Source organism: Onychomys torridus, chromosome 9 (assembly GCF_903995425.1).
Source record: "Onychomys torridus chromosome 9, mOncTor1.1, whole genome shotgun sequence".
NCBI lineage: Eukaryota > Metazoa > Chordata > Mammalia > Rodentia > Cricetidae > Onychomys > Onychomys torridus.
The window spans coordinates 41,753,941-41,769,615 of NC_050451.1; the positions used below are offsets into that span (position 1 = coordinate 41,753,941).

At 43.5% G+C, this 15,675-nt stretch overlaps 2 protein-coding genes across 3 annotated transcripts in view; one reads left to right on the top strand and one right to left on the bottom strand.

Moving 5' to 3' along the window:
• Rab2b (RAB2B, member RAS oncogene family) overlaps positions 1-1,403 on the bottom strand; it is a 19,646-nt gene extending 18,243 nt beyond the window's left edge. Inside the window, exons 1-2 of one of the 2 annotated variants that reach the window (XM_036199514.1) lie at positions 900-1,403; positions 607-678 (exon numbers count right to left, since the gene is read on the bottom strand). In XM_036199514.1, coding sequence (XP_036055407.1) covers positions 607-678; positions 900-945 — 118 coding nt within the window. In that variant the 5' untranslated portion in view covers positions 946-1,403. The remainder of the gene's footprint in view (positions 1-606; positions 679-899) is intronic. The other variant, XM_036199513.1, reaches the window with a different exon arrangement.
• On the top strand, positions 1,265-15,319 carry Tox4 (TOX high mobility group box family member 4). Its single transcript, XM_036199510.1, has 9 exons — positions 1,265-1,350; positions 1,522-1,590; positions 7,759-8,001; positions 8,896-9,156; positions 9,462-9,692; positions 11,832-11,912; positions 12,651-13,397; positions 13,779-13,942; positions 14,461-15,319. Exons 1-9 carry the CDS (start codon positions 1,345-1,347, stop codon positions 14,519-14,521), a joined length of 1,863 nt encoding a protein of 620 aa, XP_036055403.1. The 5' UTR covers positions 1,265-1,344; the 3' UTR covers positions 14,522-15,319.
• Positions 15,320-15,675: the final 356 nt, after the last annotated feature.

The window sequence follows — 15,675 nt, forward strand, 5'->3', positions numbered from 1 at the left end:
CAGGTTACAAGCGGAGTTCAAAGCCAGTCTGATGTGTGGCTGTAATCACAGCACTTGGAGGTTGAGGCAGGAGGATCTCTGGGAATTCATGGCCAGTGTGGATTACAGAGTGAATCTGAGGCTAGCCTGGACTACATAGCCAGAACTCGTCCCCAAAAGGAAGAGAATGAGAAGTGAAGAGGAGGAAGATGAGGAGAAAGGGCTGGGATGGCGCTTAAATTGGCTTTTTCCTCTCCAACACAAAAAGAATCGTATGTCGGTGTTTACTTCGAAAAACATGTGAGGTTGGTAGTGAACAACACACTGCAGATGGGTTTTTGACTTAAGCAGTTACGTTTTCGTGGGATTTTCCAAAAACACACAAGTTGCATTTGAAGAAAAAAATTCCTATGGCAACTAGCGTTTATCTCACAACCATCTCTAAAGTTACCTTTCAAATAGTTACCCTCTATTTAACCAGCCTTTATCATTTTTCGTATACCATGGCTCCGGACTAAGGCAGGGAGGCGTCACTTTTTACTTAGAATACTGAGACTGGTAACTTTCTCCTTCAGCAGTTCAGCCTGCCAGCTTTTCATCTGTTCTAGAACGAGGGGACATGCTTACCTATTGTGAGGTCGTGCACAGGCTGGAACCGCTTATCGGTGAACTGCAGGAGGAGACATGACTTCCCCACACCTGAAAAAGGACGGTGTGCACTAGACGCGCCACCCGGGAAGCCGCGGGCTCCCAGGCGGGGCACAGGGTCCACGGAAAGAACAGAGCCCCGCCCCCGGGGCTCGCCCCGCCCCCTCCGCTCAACTCCGCTCGCCCGGCCCACTCGCCCCGCCCCGCCCCCAGGCCGATTTTGGAGGTGGGATCCCCGCCCCAGGCCCGCAGGCGGTCCCCCGGCGGCTTACCTGTGTCTCCGATGATGATGTACTTGAAGAGAAAAGCATAAGTCATGGTCCCGAGGCGTCTGTGTTCCGGGTCCGCTTGATTCCTACAGCCACGTACCTCCGACCTCTCTAGCCACTCAATCGACCGATCTCCTTATTTGCCTCCGCTCCAGCCCTTCTAGCTCAGCCCGCGTCTCTATTGCTCTCCCCAGAAATTCTCGCTGGATCCTGAGTACCCGACGCTGCCTCTAGGGCCGCCCCGCGCTCTTCTACATGCCATCATCCCACCAAGCTCCAGGGGGCGACAGCGAACCTTCGGGCAGCTCGGATCGCGACTCGTTCGGCCAGGACTCCGTCCAATCAGCGGAGAGCGACGCTCCTCCTTTGAGGAAGTGACGCGTTCGGAACCCAGTGGGGCCGGTGGGAGCGATGCGGACGCTGAGACGCTGGTAGTGGTGCTGTGAAGATGGAGGTAGGCGCTGGGTCTGGAGGGTTGGCGAGCAGCGCGGCCGACCGGGTGGAAGCAGAAACTGGAAGCCGGGCGGGGAGGAGCGAGGGGGGCTCCGGAGTGCTGGGGGCGCCGGGGCTTCCGCGCACCCCTGCTCCCCTCACTTATCCCCGTGGCTTTTTTTTTGGTTTACAGTTTCCCGGAGGAAATGACAATTACCTGACGATCACTGGGCCCTCGCATCCCTTCCTGTCAGGGGCCGAGGTGAGCAAAAGCTGCCGACGCTGGGGCGCGGGAGGGCCTAGGCAGCGGTTGGGCAGGACGGTGCGGGAGAGCGCGGGGGCGGACGGGAGCTGGGGAGGGCAGTGGCCGAGGCTCCGAGAGCCTCTGAGGACTGTCGGGAGCGGGTGGGGGCACGACGAGCGGGGAGCGGCTGTCATCAGAAAACCAGGATGTTGGGGAGACTGCCTGTTTAAGGAAGGAGTCCGGTTCTGAGTGTCGAGCACGACGGGATTGTCTCCTTTGGTTAGGGAGAAATAGTTGCAACAAGATAACAAGGAAGGAAATGTTTTTCAGTGAAGAAATGAAGAAAGTAGTTTATCTAGCAAGGGTTAACCTCGGACAGGTGTTAATTCTTCGAAATTTCTGATAAAGGTGGTTACTTTTACCAACGTGGTTTCTGCTTGCTTTGCTAAGGAAGGACGGGAGGGAGGAAATGGCTGCTAGAGAACACAAAAGGAGTGGAGTATACCTGTTTGCCAGTGGTTATCAAACTTTGAGCAGATCGCTTCACTTTTGGATCACAGTTGTCAAAAACCTATAACAATAGGGTTTGTTAGTTTGGTTTTTCCTTTTAAAGATGGTGTGAAGTAGAAACAATGGTTGTTGGAGCCTGTAAGACAGCGATTTTTACCCGGCGGGCGACCCCTTGAGAGTCGCATGTCAGATATTTACATTATGATTCATAACAGCAGAATTATAGTTATAAAGTAGCAATAAAATAATTTTGTGGTGGGGAGGGGTCACCACAGCATGAGGAACTGTATTACAGGGTGGCAACATTAGGAAGGTTGAGAACCACTGCTCTAAGATATTCCAGAAATCGTGGTTGACAGATTTTACTGCTATAAACATAACACGTCTTCAGGCAAAGCCAGAGTAAAAGATGCAGTGTATGATGATTTCCCTTTTTTGAGAACTTGAACCTTGGACCTCCTTTGGAGGATTATATACGCCCTCCCACCCCCAGCGATGTGAATCATTTGCATTTCTTTTTCTTTTTCTTTTCTTTCTTTCTTTCTTTTTTTTTTTTTTTTTTTGCACCAAAAGTTGTTGATTGCTGTTTTGAGGGTTTATCCTATAATAAATCCTAACATTTTCATGGTTGAGATTGACAGTGAGTAGTTGCTCTTTTTTTTTTTAAGAGTCTGTGTAGCCCTGGCTGCCCTGGAACTCACTATATAGTTTAGGCTGGCCTTGAACTTGCAGAGCTGCCTGCCTCTGCCTTTCCCTTTCAGAGTGCTGGGATTAAAGGCCTAAGCCACAACGCCTGGCTGCTAGTTTTGGGGGGTGGGGCACGTTGTCTTTTGTTTGTTTTCTGAGTAGCCCTGGCTGTCCTGGAACTCACCATGTAGACCAGGCTGGCCTTTAGTTTGAAGCCAGCCTGATCTACATGGTGAGTTCCAGGACTGCCAGAGCTACATAGAGAGACCTTGTCTCAAAAAAAAAAAAAAAGAAAAGAAATAGTTTTCAAATTTACCCCACCAGCTCCTTTCTGAAGTTGAACAATGAAAAGGTGGTTCCATAAGAGACGGCACTTTTTATTTATTTATTTTGGTTTTTTTCGAGACAGGGTTTCTCTGTGTAGCTTTGAGCCGTTCTTGGAACCCACTCTGTAGACCAGGCTAGCCTGGAACTCACAGAGATCCACCTGGTTCTGCCTCCCAAGTGCTGGGATTAAAGATGTACGCAAACACTGCCTGGCCTGTTATTTACAACTTTCACACCTTCTTATTTCTTCCCCTCTCAGTGGTGAATTTTTAACCTTTATGGCTTTTGTTTTTGGGGGATAGTTTGACTATGCAGTCTTGGCTGGAGGCAAACTTGCTATGTGACCAGGCTGGCTTTCTTTCATCTGCCTCTGCTTCCTGAGTGCTGAGATTAAGAGTGTGTGTGTGTCTGTGTGTGTGTGTGTGTGTGTACCGCCATGCCTGGCCTTTAATCTTTATGTTCATTGGTGCATGAGTTTTATTATCTTCAGTCTTATTTTGAACCTCACAGATAACTTAGAAGTGGGTGACTTTTTTTTAGCAACCCTTTTTTGAAGAACAGTAATTTTTCAAGTTTTTGTTTGTTTGTATTTTGTTTCCGTTCCCATAATGCTATGTGATATTATAATCTGAAGGGTCTTGAGAAAGCCCACAATAGCTGCCTAAATAGAATGCTAACCGTAAAATAATTGGAAAATTGGACCATGTTCAAGTTAGGGACTTCTTGATATCAAAAGACATCATTGTAAGGGCTGCAGAGATGTATCAGATGGTTAAGAGCACTGGCTGCAGTTGCAGGGGACCTGGATTCAGTTCCCAGCACCCACCGGACACGTCAAAGGGCCTGTAACTCTAGTCTCCACACCTTCTTCTGGCCTCTGTAGACCCTGCACACACATAACACAGGCATACATGCCAGCAAAACATTCATACATATAAGTAAAAATAAGTTGTTCTTTTTTTTTTTTTTTTTTTTAAAGACATTGAGGCTAGAGAGATGTCTTAGAGATTTAAAGCATTTGTTGTTCTTGCAGAGGACCCAGGTTTAATTTCCAGCATACATGTGGTGGCTCACAACCATCCATACCTTCAGTTCCAGGGGGTCTGATTCCTTTTCTAGCCTCTGTGAGCACTAGGCATGCATGTGGTGCTGATACATACACGCAGGCAAAAGGTGTGACGGTGCACGACTTTAATTCCAGCATTTGGGAGGCAGAGCCAGGCAGATCTCTGTGAGTTCAAGGCTAGCCTGGTCTACAAAATGAGTTCCAGGACTATTAACACAGAGAAACTCTGTCTTGGGGGGGGGGCACAAAAAGACATAATTGTAAATACATGTATGAAATTTGCATTTACAAATACATTATACATACATGTACAGAATTTCATGTATGAAATTCTGAAAAGATTTAAAAAGATAGCATTAACAAATAGGAACTTGGGGCTGGAGAGATGGCTCAGAGGTTAAGAGCACCGACTACTCTTCCAGAGGTCCTGAGTTCAATTCCCAGCAACCACATGGTGGCTCACAACCATCTGTAATGAGTTCTGGCACCCTCTTCTGTATACATAATAAATAAATAAATCTTAAAAAACAAAACAAAAACAAATAGGAACTCAAGAAGAGAAGGTATTTATAATATACACATGTAACATATTTAGGATATACCAAGCACTAGTACAGTTTGAAAATGAACAGAAGTTTTAAACCATCAGTTAACAAAGAGTCCATCTAAATTGCCACGAGGCATATGAAAAATTTGCCATTTAAAAGAATGAGTGTCAGAGAGGAAGGTGCAGTATTATTGCACTGCTTCAGGTAGGAAGCTGTGTGATGTGAGGATTCAGTCTTCTGTTTCTTTCAGTGAGTTGGCTGGTACATGGTGTTTTGTGTTTGAGCACACCTTCAATCCCAGCACTCACGAGGCAGAGGCAGAGGCAGCAGTTCTCCAAGTTCCAGACCAGCTAGTACTACATAATGAGGTCCTGTCTAAAATTTTCTCTATTAAATCAGAGTTTTCTTTTCAGTTGCATTGTTTGGCTTTTAAGTCAGTGGTTCTTATTTATTTTATGTTCATTGGTGTTTAGCCTGCGTGTATGTCTGTGTGAGGATCCCCTGGAACTGGAGTTAACTGTGAGCTGCCATGTGTGTACTGGCAATTGAACCCAGGTCCTGTCGAAGAGCAGTCAGTGCTCTCAACTGCTGAGCCATCTCTCCTCCCTGTACTCTATTGTTTTTAAAAATAATTTTAAGGATCCATAATAACTTTACTACAGGATAAATTAGATGTTAAAGTTGGTTTCTTCAAAATGAATATACAAGAAACTTTTTTAAATTAAAAACTTTATATGTATAGGTATTGTGCCTGCATGTATGTCTGTGTACAACACGCCTAGTGGCCATGGAGGTTAGAAGAGGGCATGAGACCCCTGGGGACTGTAGTTAGACAAAGTTGTAAGCCCCCTAGGAATAGAACCTAGGTCCTCTGGAAGAGCAGCAAGTGCTGAGCCATCATTCTAACTTTAGTAAACTTTTTTTTTTTCCCCTTTTTTGAGCTGGGGGATCAAACCCAGGGCCGTGTGCTTGCTAGGCAAGTGCTCTATTACTGAGCTAAATCCCCAACCCATCAACTTTTTTTAAAATAATGGATGGTTGGTATACAGGTCAGTTTTAGAGTTTTTGCTTAGTACGTGGTAGGCTCTGAATTCAAGCCTCAGGGCAAATGACTGAGGATAAAGAACAAATGCTTAGATACTGAATGAAAGAGGAGTCTTTAAACACAAGTAAGTAAGGAAACAGCCTATGATGCTAAACATCCCACTATAGATACCAATATACACCAGTTATCTCACAATGTTATACTTGAATTTCAGACCACAGAAATGAACTGTTCTTATTTTTTTTATTTTTATTTTGTGAACATTAGTGTTTTGCCTGTACTTATGTCTGTGTGAGGGTGTCAGATCCCCTGGAACTGGAATTACAGACAGTTGTGGTCTGCCATGTGGGTGCTGAGAATTGAACCTGAGTCCTTTGGAAGATCAGTCAATGCTCTTAACCTCAGAGCCATCTCTCCAGCCCCCCATATTTTAATTGAATTACATCTATTTACTATGTGTATTCTCTCTCTCTCTCTCTCTCTCTCTCTCTCTCTCTCTCTCTCGCTCTCTCTCTCGCTCTCTCGCTCTCTCTCGCTCTCTCTCGCTCTCGCACATGTGTACACACACACACACACACACACACACACACACACACGCACGCACATATGCATTCTTGTGCGCCCTAACGGGGGTTCATGGTGAAGAATAGGTTCTCTCTACCATGTGGAGCCCAGGCATTGAACTCAAGTTGTTAGTTAGGCTTGGTAGCATGCACCTTTATTTACCCACTGAGCCATCTCACTAGCTCCTGAGCATCCTTCTTATAAACATAATCTCCAAACTGATCTTTCCCTTAAAAAAAAAAAGAAAGACAGACCAGAGCTTGGGGACAGCTTAGACTGAGTGAATTTTCTCTGCCTCAGGAATGCTAGGATTAAAGGTATATGTGGCCACACGCAGCTTATTTTTGTTTTCTTGAGATAGGGTCTTTCACTAGATGGCCTGGTACTTAGCCCAGCCTTGCCTGATTGATACTCATGGCATTCTTCCTGGCTCAGTCTCTTGCATGCTGAGATAAGGAAACCTGCCCAAGTTGATGAGCTGAGCTGAGCCATAAACGAGCCTACTACAAAGCCACTCGCTTATTACGTGTAATTCTTTATCGCTGCAAATCCTTCTGTTTTAGTTTTTAGTGCCACAAGGGAACTGTCAAGCACATCTTAGGTTAGACATTGCTGTTAGTTCTGTGAGAATGGTCCCATTCCAGATAGGAGTGAAATTGAGTGTACCGGTACTCCCTTTTAATTACAGGAGCTAAGAGGCTTGCCATTTGAGACTAGGTCTTGAAGGAGGGAAAGAAAATGGGGGGGGGGACCCAAAACAAACCAGAAGACTGATCATTATTAGTCAGACTTAAGAGGGGATGACTGAGCCAGGTGCTCTAATCATTTTCTCCTTTTGTTTACTTTTTATTTTTTAGACAAGCTTTGCTATGTAAGGAGGCCAACCTCAAATTTACTTTGTAACTATTATCCTTTTTCTTGGTTTTATTGGGCCCTCAAATCCTATACAAGTGAGAATCTTGTTAACACTGAAATTTCTAAAACAGTGAGGGTTTTTTGAGACAGAGTTTCTCTGTGTAGCTCTGGCTGTCCTGGAACTTGCTATGTAGACCAGCTGGCCTAGAACTCACAGAGATCCCACTGCCTCTGCCTCCCTAGTGCTGGGATTAAAGGTGTGTGCCACCTTGCCTACTTAAGATGTCTTAAGAAACTCTTAAGTGCAAATATTTTAGAGGTAGGTAAGTTTTCTATGGCAATATTTTTTAGGATTTGATCCAGAGGAGCCTGAAACAACACAGTGTGATTGGCTGGTGAACAGTTCATTTCTGTGGTCTGAAATTCAAGTATAACATTGTGAGATAACTGGTGTATATTGGTATCTATAGTGGGATGTTTAGCATCATAGGCTGTTTCTTTACTTACTTGTGTTTAAAGACTTATTAGAAACGGGAGATATGCAGTCTCTCCTCTTCTTACTAATTTCCCCCTTTCCCATACAGACATTCCATACACCAAGCTTGGGTGATGAAGAATTTGAAATCCCACCTATCTCCTTGGATTCTGATCCTTCCTTGGCTGTGTCAGATGTGGTCGGCCACTTTGATGACCTGGCAGACCCCTCTTCTTCACAGGATGGCAGCTTTGCAGCTCAGTATGGAGTTCAGACATTGGACATGCCTGTGGGCATGACCCACGGCTTGATGGAGCAGGGCGGGGGGCTCCTGAGTGGGGGCTTGACTATGGTAAGGAGTGACACGTGGCAGCGGGTTTACCCAAGCTCATAGGAATGGGTCTAGACGGACAAAATTGAATCTCTAGTCCATGTTAAACATGGATAGTACTGGTTTCTTATTCTTCTATAAGCTTAAGACTTATATAAGAATATATATAGCAACAAAGACTTAATTTTACCTGAGTAAATGAGATTGTCTTGAAAAATAATTTTAAGTTGTAAAATAGCCAATGTTAACTTGGATATTTTGAAATGAAAATGATTCATATTTTTTTAAAAGAGTTTTTTGTAATAGTCTTCCTATTCTGGAATTCAAATGTATATATAAATGGCACATTGAGTGATTTATTTAAAAAATGGGCTGAACCAAATAAAGTACTAATTATAGACTCAGATGTTTTAAGTGTTTAGCATTTCCAGCATATCATTAGTATCGCATCTCCATCTCATGTGTTTAATGACAGGCATCTGTCTCCACTTCAGCTTCTCTGCTCTCATTGCCTATGTATTACAACTTTAAATACTATTATTCTAGGAGACACTAGTGGGTTTAGCTTGTATGTGTCATTACCCACAGGTTATACTAACTGAATTATTTGTCCTTTTCTGTTTGTTTTTGAGATGGGGTCTCACTATGAAGCCCTGACTGACTTAGAACTCAGATAAGTAGATCAGGTTGGCCTTAAACTGGCAGAGATTTCACCCACTTCCTTTTATCTCCTGAGTGTTGGAATTAAAGGCAGATGCCACCATGTCTGGCCTCCCAACATGTTTTTTATGTAGACAAATTATCTGATGTTCTGTAGGATTTAAATGATGATAGTCTACATAAGCCAGGGATCTATAAGGAGGGGCATGGTATTTTAATGTTTAGTCTTTTAACTAGTCCTTCTGCTTCTCTCAGGACCTGGACCATTCTATAGGAACTCAGTATAGTGCCAATCCACCTGTTACAATTGATGTACCAATGACAGACATGACATCTGGCTTAATGGGACATAGCCAGTTGACCACTATTGATCAGTCAGAACTGAGTTCTCAACTTGGTTTGAGCTTAGGAGGTAGCACCATCTTGCCACCTGCCCAGTCACCTGAGGATCGTCTTTCAACTACTCCTTCACCTACCAATTCACTTCATGAGGATGGTGTTGATGATTTCCGGAGGGTGAGGCATTCTCTGCCAAAATTAATTCTACTGCTACTCTAGGGTAAAATGCTTGTCCTATAAAGCTTAATTGTCTTTGCTTGGTTCTGGGTATGGGTTCCTACCTCTTGATTTTGTTACAATGCTCTCCTCAATCTCTGTTCTTAGTGATCCTCACATATGGTTTCCAAATCACTGCTTCTGTTTTTAGCTTAAATGCCATGGCTGTGGCTGCTTTCCCTCCTTACCTGCTGAGCCATCTCTCCTGCCTAGTTTTTTTCTTATCAAAATTCTTTCTTAATTCTCTCTGTTTTTCTCCCTAACAGCAACTTCCCAGCCAGAAGACAGTGGTGGTGGAAACAGGGAAAAAGCAAAAGGCTCCCAAGAAGAGAAAAAAGAAAGACCCTAATGAACCTCAGAAGCCGGTCTCTGCATATGCATTATTCTTTCGTGATACTCAGGCTGCCATCAAGGGACAGAACCCCAATGCTACCTTTGGTGAGGTTTCGAAGATAGTGGCTTCCATGTGGGACAGTCTTGGAGAAGAGCAAAAACAGGTGAATAGTGGGTAGTAAACATTTTCCAAGGTTTTAATTGCACAGAATCTTAGTGTTTTATTGCTGTGAAGAGACACCATGACCACAGAAACTCTTATAAGGAAAGCATTTAATCGGGGCTTTCTTAAGTTTCATTATGGTGGGGAGCATGGCAGCACATGGGCAGACATGGTGCTGGAGAAGTAGCTGAGAGTTTTACATCAAGATCTGAGGCAGCTGAAAGAGGGCAACACTGGGCCTGGCTTGGGCGTTTGAAACCTCAAAGCCCACCTCTAGTGACACTCCCTCTACAACGCCTAATCCTTCTCAAGCAGTGACATTTCTATTGACTAAGCCCTCAAATATGTGACCTGTGGAGATCATTCTTATTCACACCTTCATGGGTCTTTACTTATCAGCTCTTTGTTAGTGGTAGTCACACATCCTTTATCTTAGAAGTTACAAAAAAAAAAAAAATCATTTTAATTTATTTTTGTGACTCTGGATAGCAAACCCAAGGCTTTATATATGCCTCCGCTCTCCTATTTTATACATGTATGCTTTCTTACTGAACTAAATCTCTAGTCCAGAAAATTCATTGCCAAACTATAAGTAGGACTGCAAGATGGCTCATTGGGTTTGAGCCCCACATCCCTCATGGTGGAAGGGAAGAACTAACTTCTACAAGCTGTCCTCTAATCTCTACACACGTTTCCAGAAACATACACATATACACACAAGTAATTGATGAAGATTCATTATAAAAACACTGCATCCTTCCTAAACTGTTAAATAACCATCCTCTCTTTACTAAAGATGGACTCTACTGGGTGTGGTGGCACATGCCTTTAATCCCAGCACTGGAGAGGCAGAGACAGGTGGATCTCTGTGAGTTCAAGACCAGCCTGGTCTACAAAGTGAGTTCCAGGACAGCCAGGGTTACACAGAGAAATCTTGTCTCAAAAAAACTAAAGCTGGGACTCTGAGGTTCACTGCCCAGTTAAGGTCATACAGCTTCTAAATGATAAGGTTAGGATAGTCTAGTTTCCTTATTTCAACATTCTGTGTGACATCCTCTAGTGGTGCCTAATCCCTCTGTGTCTTCAACTGTTTAGTTTTTAGGTAAACTTCCTAAAGCCTCATATCTTCCTATTTGTAAAGTTAAGCTCTTTCTTGTTAAGTTGCATGTTAAAACTATCCCTCTTCAGGTACAGTTTCATTAACGGTCTTCTCATGAAATGTAAACTTGAAAAACCATAGTTTATCTCCCTAAATTTAAACTGAATTTAAAAAAATCAGTTGGTAATAGTGGTATGTACTTCCAGCACTTAGGAGGTAGAGGCAGAGGATCATGGATTTCAAAGGCTAGCTTGAGGAAGGTGTGTGCCACAGGAGGTGTGGGTGGAGGGGTATATAAATCATCACATGTAAACTGAAGATAGCTGTAATTATCATTACCCCACATGCCTGTCTTCTGTCAAAGCAAATCCTCAGTATCTAAAACAAAAGGCTGAATTTATTACTATAATTTATCTTAGTTACTTATTGCTGCTTTAATTCTCATCTTCATGGGTTAGTTTGGTGTTTCTGCTGTTCTTGCCTGGATTTCTTACTGTTGTAACAATATGGTAGGCTATGGTGGCTATGGCTGGCAGTTACTACCATCTATTAGTTGGTATGTTGTTGCTCCTTCATGTAGCTTCTCATGTTTTAAGCAGTATGGTACATTCTAATGACCAAACAAGTCACAGAGACAGTCCAGATTCAATAGAAGAGGAAATAGCCTTCAGCTTTTAGTGGGAAAAGGAGCACATAAGAGGTAAGGACTCTTGGGGCCATCTTTGACAACTTAGCACATTTCTAGGGGAAAAGTTTCAGAGTTGGGTAGTGCTGAACTATGTAGACTGCTGACCTTACAATTTGGAGATGGTTTTGTTTTTGATACAGCAATGAACATGTATTGCTGTTCACTTTAGAAGTGTAGATACTCTTAGTAAGACAGTAGAGTGAATTTGCCATAAAGGTTGTCATTATTGCTTGCTTAAAAATGGTTTCACTGAAAGGAGTGGTCGGAGGTTAGACTGAGTTCCTGATGGACTATAATAGATTGTCAGTTTCTCCTAGGAGTATGGTTCATTTGAAACAGTATCTTTCTCATAGGTGTATAAGCGGAAAACTGAAGCTGCTAAGAAAGAGTATCTCAAGGCGTTAGCTGCTTATAAAGACAACCAGGAATGTCAGGTAAGATGACAATAAATGGATATCTTAAACCAATTCATTTTTTAAAAATTGTTGTTGGGTGGTGGCGCATGCCTTTAATCCCAGCACTTGGGAGGCAGAGGCAGGTGGATTTCTGTGAGTTCGAGGGCAGCCTGGTCTACAAAGCAAGTTCCAGGAAAGGCGCAAAACTACACAGAGAAACCCTGTCTCGAAAAACCAATCTAGAGCAGCGTTTTTTGTTAAAAAAAAAAAAAAATCTCTCTCCCTCTCTCTCCCTCTCTGTCACACACACACACACACACACACACACACACACACACACACCCCTCAAAAATGGAGAGGCACATGTTAGAGTACTGGCTGTACTTGCAAAGGACCTGAGTTCCCAGCACTCACATGCTGGCTTATGACCATGTGTAACTCCAGTTTCGGAAGATTCCAGTGCACTCTTCTGACCTCCCAAAGCATGCATATATGGTGCATCCATGTGCAGATAGACACACATACACATAAAATAAAAATAAAAAAACCCTGTGGAACCTATTATTACAAAATGTTAAAACTGATTTAAGACTTACCAAGTATTTCATATCATAAGCCTTGCAAAGTAGTCTTTGAATTTATTCATTATTTTCTGTGTTTACTTAAGAAAGTATTTATTTTTCTATTACATATCTTTTCTAGAAATGTAATGAGAATGAATGTATACTACAGTGAAGAGTAAATTGCTTGTTGCTTTTTATTTTGATCTTCTTTTAGGCTACTGTGGAAACAGTGGAATTAGATCCTGTCCCACAGTCACAGACTCCTTCACCACCTCCTGTGACTACTGCTGACCCAGCATCTCCAGCACCAGCCTCAACGGAGTCTCCTGCTTTGTCCCCTTGCATTGTAGTTAATTCCACGCTCTCATCTTATGTGACAAACCAGGCATCCTCAGGGGCTGGAGGTCAGCCCAATATTACCAAATTGATTATTACCAAACAAATGTTGCCCTCTTCTATTACCATGTCTCAAGGAGGAATGGTTACTGTCATCCCAGCCACAGTGGTTACTTCCCGTGGGCTCCAATTAGGCCAAACAAGTACAGCTGCTATTCAGCCCAGCCAGCAGGCCCAGATTGTCACTCGGTCAGTGTTGCAGGCAGCAGCAGCTGCTGCTGCTTCTATGCAACTGCCTCCACCCCGACTACAGCCTCCTCCATTGCAACAGATGCCTCAGCCCCCAACTCAACAGCAAGTCACCATTCTGCAGCAACCTCCTCCACTTCAGGCCATGCAACAACCTCCACCTCAGAAAGTTAGAATAAATTTACAACAGCAGCCACCTCCTCTGCAGAGCAAGGCTGTGCCTCCACCCACTCTGAAAATGCAGACTGCCCTGATCCCTCCAGCTGTGGAAAGCTGCAGCCCTGAGCAGCCTCTGAACTGCAGCCCTGAGGCCCACACAGCAGAGGCAACCTCTCCTGAGACAATCTGTGAAATGATCACGGATGTAGTTCCTGAGGTAAGCCTGTATTGTTTCCTTAAAAAAAAAAAAAAAAAAAAATACTGCCAGTTTTTTTGCTTGTTTGAGATAGGGTCTCATGTAGGCCAGGATACATAGACTCACTGTAGCCAAAGACAGCCTTGAATCTGATTTCTCCTGCCTCTGCATGCCAGTTTTAATTTATAACAACTTATTTTAAAATAAAATTCTTAGTTGGAATCTACATGTCATCATGCTTAGCAGAACTCTAAAGCTTGGTTATAAAGAAGACCAAGAACTTAACCTTTTTCTGAAACTCCTTATGTGAGGGGTATGGTACCTATTTCTCTACTGGTAGGTGAGCTGTTTTGACTGGGTAGATAGCACTCTGATCCATCCTTGTTTGCTCCCTGTTCTAAGGTGGAGTCTCCTTCTCAGATGGATGTGGAGTTGGTGAGCGGGTCCCCTGTAACCCTGTCGCCTCAGCCTCGATGTGTGAGGTCTGGCTGTGAGAACCCTCCTGTCATCAGTAAGGACTGGGACAATGAATACTGCAGCAATGAGTGTGTGGTGAAGCACTGCAGGTGAGCTGCAGTCCCTCAAACCGAAGTGTGGCTCAGGCTGACTGCGAGTGTCAGATTACCTTAGGTAGAGCGGCTGGACCTGGGTGGACAGGTAGATGGAGATGTCTGATAGGGACGCTGCTAGAAAAAGGCTTAGGGATGGGCTTAGCTCAGTTGAAGATAGCTTGCCTGGCATGAGTAAGGGCCTGATTCAGCTACCAGTGCCAAAGAAATTGGTGAGGGATAGGTAAGGGGCAAGCAGCAAGTGAAAGCTTTGCCCTTCTACCAAAATATTCCAGGGAATTACCTATATCCATGAAAACAGAGCTCATGTGTTTTAGCCCCAGACCTCTTAAGAGATAGATTAGCACTGTCACTACTTCTTTCTGACTTTTTAGGTTCCTTTGTTCCTATATGTACTAAGATGATAATGCTATATTTTGGAGATTATTTGGGTATGTTTTTTATTGAAAAGATAAAAGATAGTTCAAGAATATATCCAGGCTATAATAAGTTTGTGTTATCTTTTCTTCTCTTAGGGATGTATTCTTGGCCTGGGTGGCCTCTAGAAATCCAAACTCTGTGGTGTTTGTGAAGTAGCCTTTCCTCTTCAAGCCTTGAAGATTTATCTGCCGGACACAAGTCCAAGAGCCTGTTTTTGAAAGACAAGCTGGGCTTCTTCTGGGAGTGCTTGACCTTTGCACCCAGTCCTCACGCCGCACCTTCTCTTTCCTCAGCAGAGGCCAGTGAATTTACTGTCATTTGGAACTGCTTTTCACTCCCAACTACAAGCAAGATTACTAGGTTAATAGCACAAGGAAGGGTGAAGGGAATATGGAAGCAAATCATAGGGGGTTATTTGAAGAAATGTCAAAAATTGTCAGAGGCCTTGCCTAAAATGTTATTGATAAAGTGCTTAGCTCTGCTCCTAGGGGAAACAGCACTGATAGGAGGCTTAGGGTTACAGCTCAGTGGTAAAGTGCATTGGGGTTTAAACCCCAAATTAGAGAGGAGTGAAAACACTGACTTAAAATACCCTCTAAAAAGGGAACTACTATTATTACTCTACACAGTGCTTTGAGAGCAAAGGTTTGTGTGGCTACGGTTATGGCCTAGCACTAACAAAGCTGAGTTCAGTCCCCAGGCAGAAAGGTCCGGAGTTCAAGGTCATAACTGGCCACTAGTGAGTTTGAGGCCAAGCTAGGCTACAGGAGGCAAAGGTAGAACAAAGGTTTGCAGAGCATGGTGGCCCATGACTTTAATCCCAGTATTTTGGAGGTGGACATTAGGAGGATTTCTATGAGTTAAAAGCCAATCTGAACTTACATAGACCTTGTTCAAAAAACAAAGGCTGGGTATGGTGGCACTCTCCTTTAATCCCAGCTCTTGGGAGGCAGAGGCAGGTTGGATCTCTGAGTTCGAAGCTAGCCAGGTTACATAGTGAGATCCTGTCTTAAGTTCCCTCCCCATTCCTGACACACCTCTCTCTCAGCACTTTGGGCTGGAGGGGAAATGACATCATTCAGGACTATCATTTTTTTTCCCTACAAGTATTTCGGCAGTCAAAACTTTCTTTCCCTAACTTGATTACCGGTTTTGCATGTAAGAGGCAGAACTCTATACCGTTAATGAGAGGTTTTACAAAGTAAAGAAGTTGTGTTTGATGAAATATCTTTTAAATGTGCTTTCATTTACATAATTCATAAACCAATCCTTTCACATTCTAGGTTCTTCTTTAACTGAAGATGATCTAT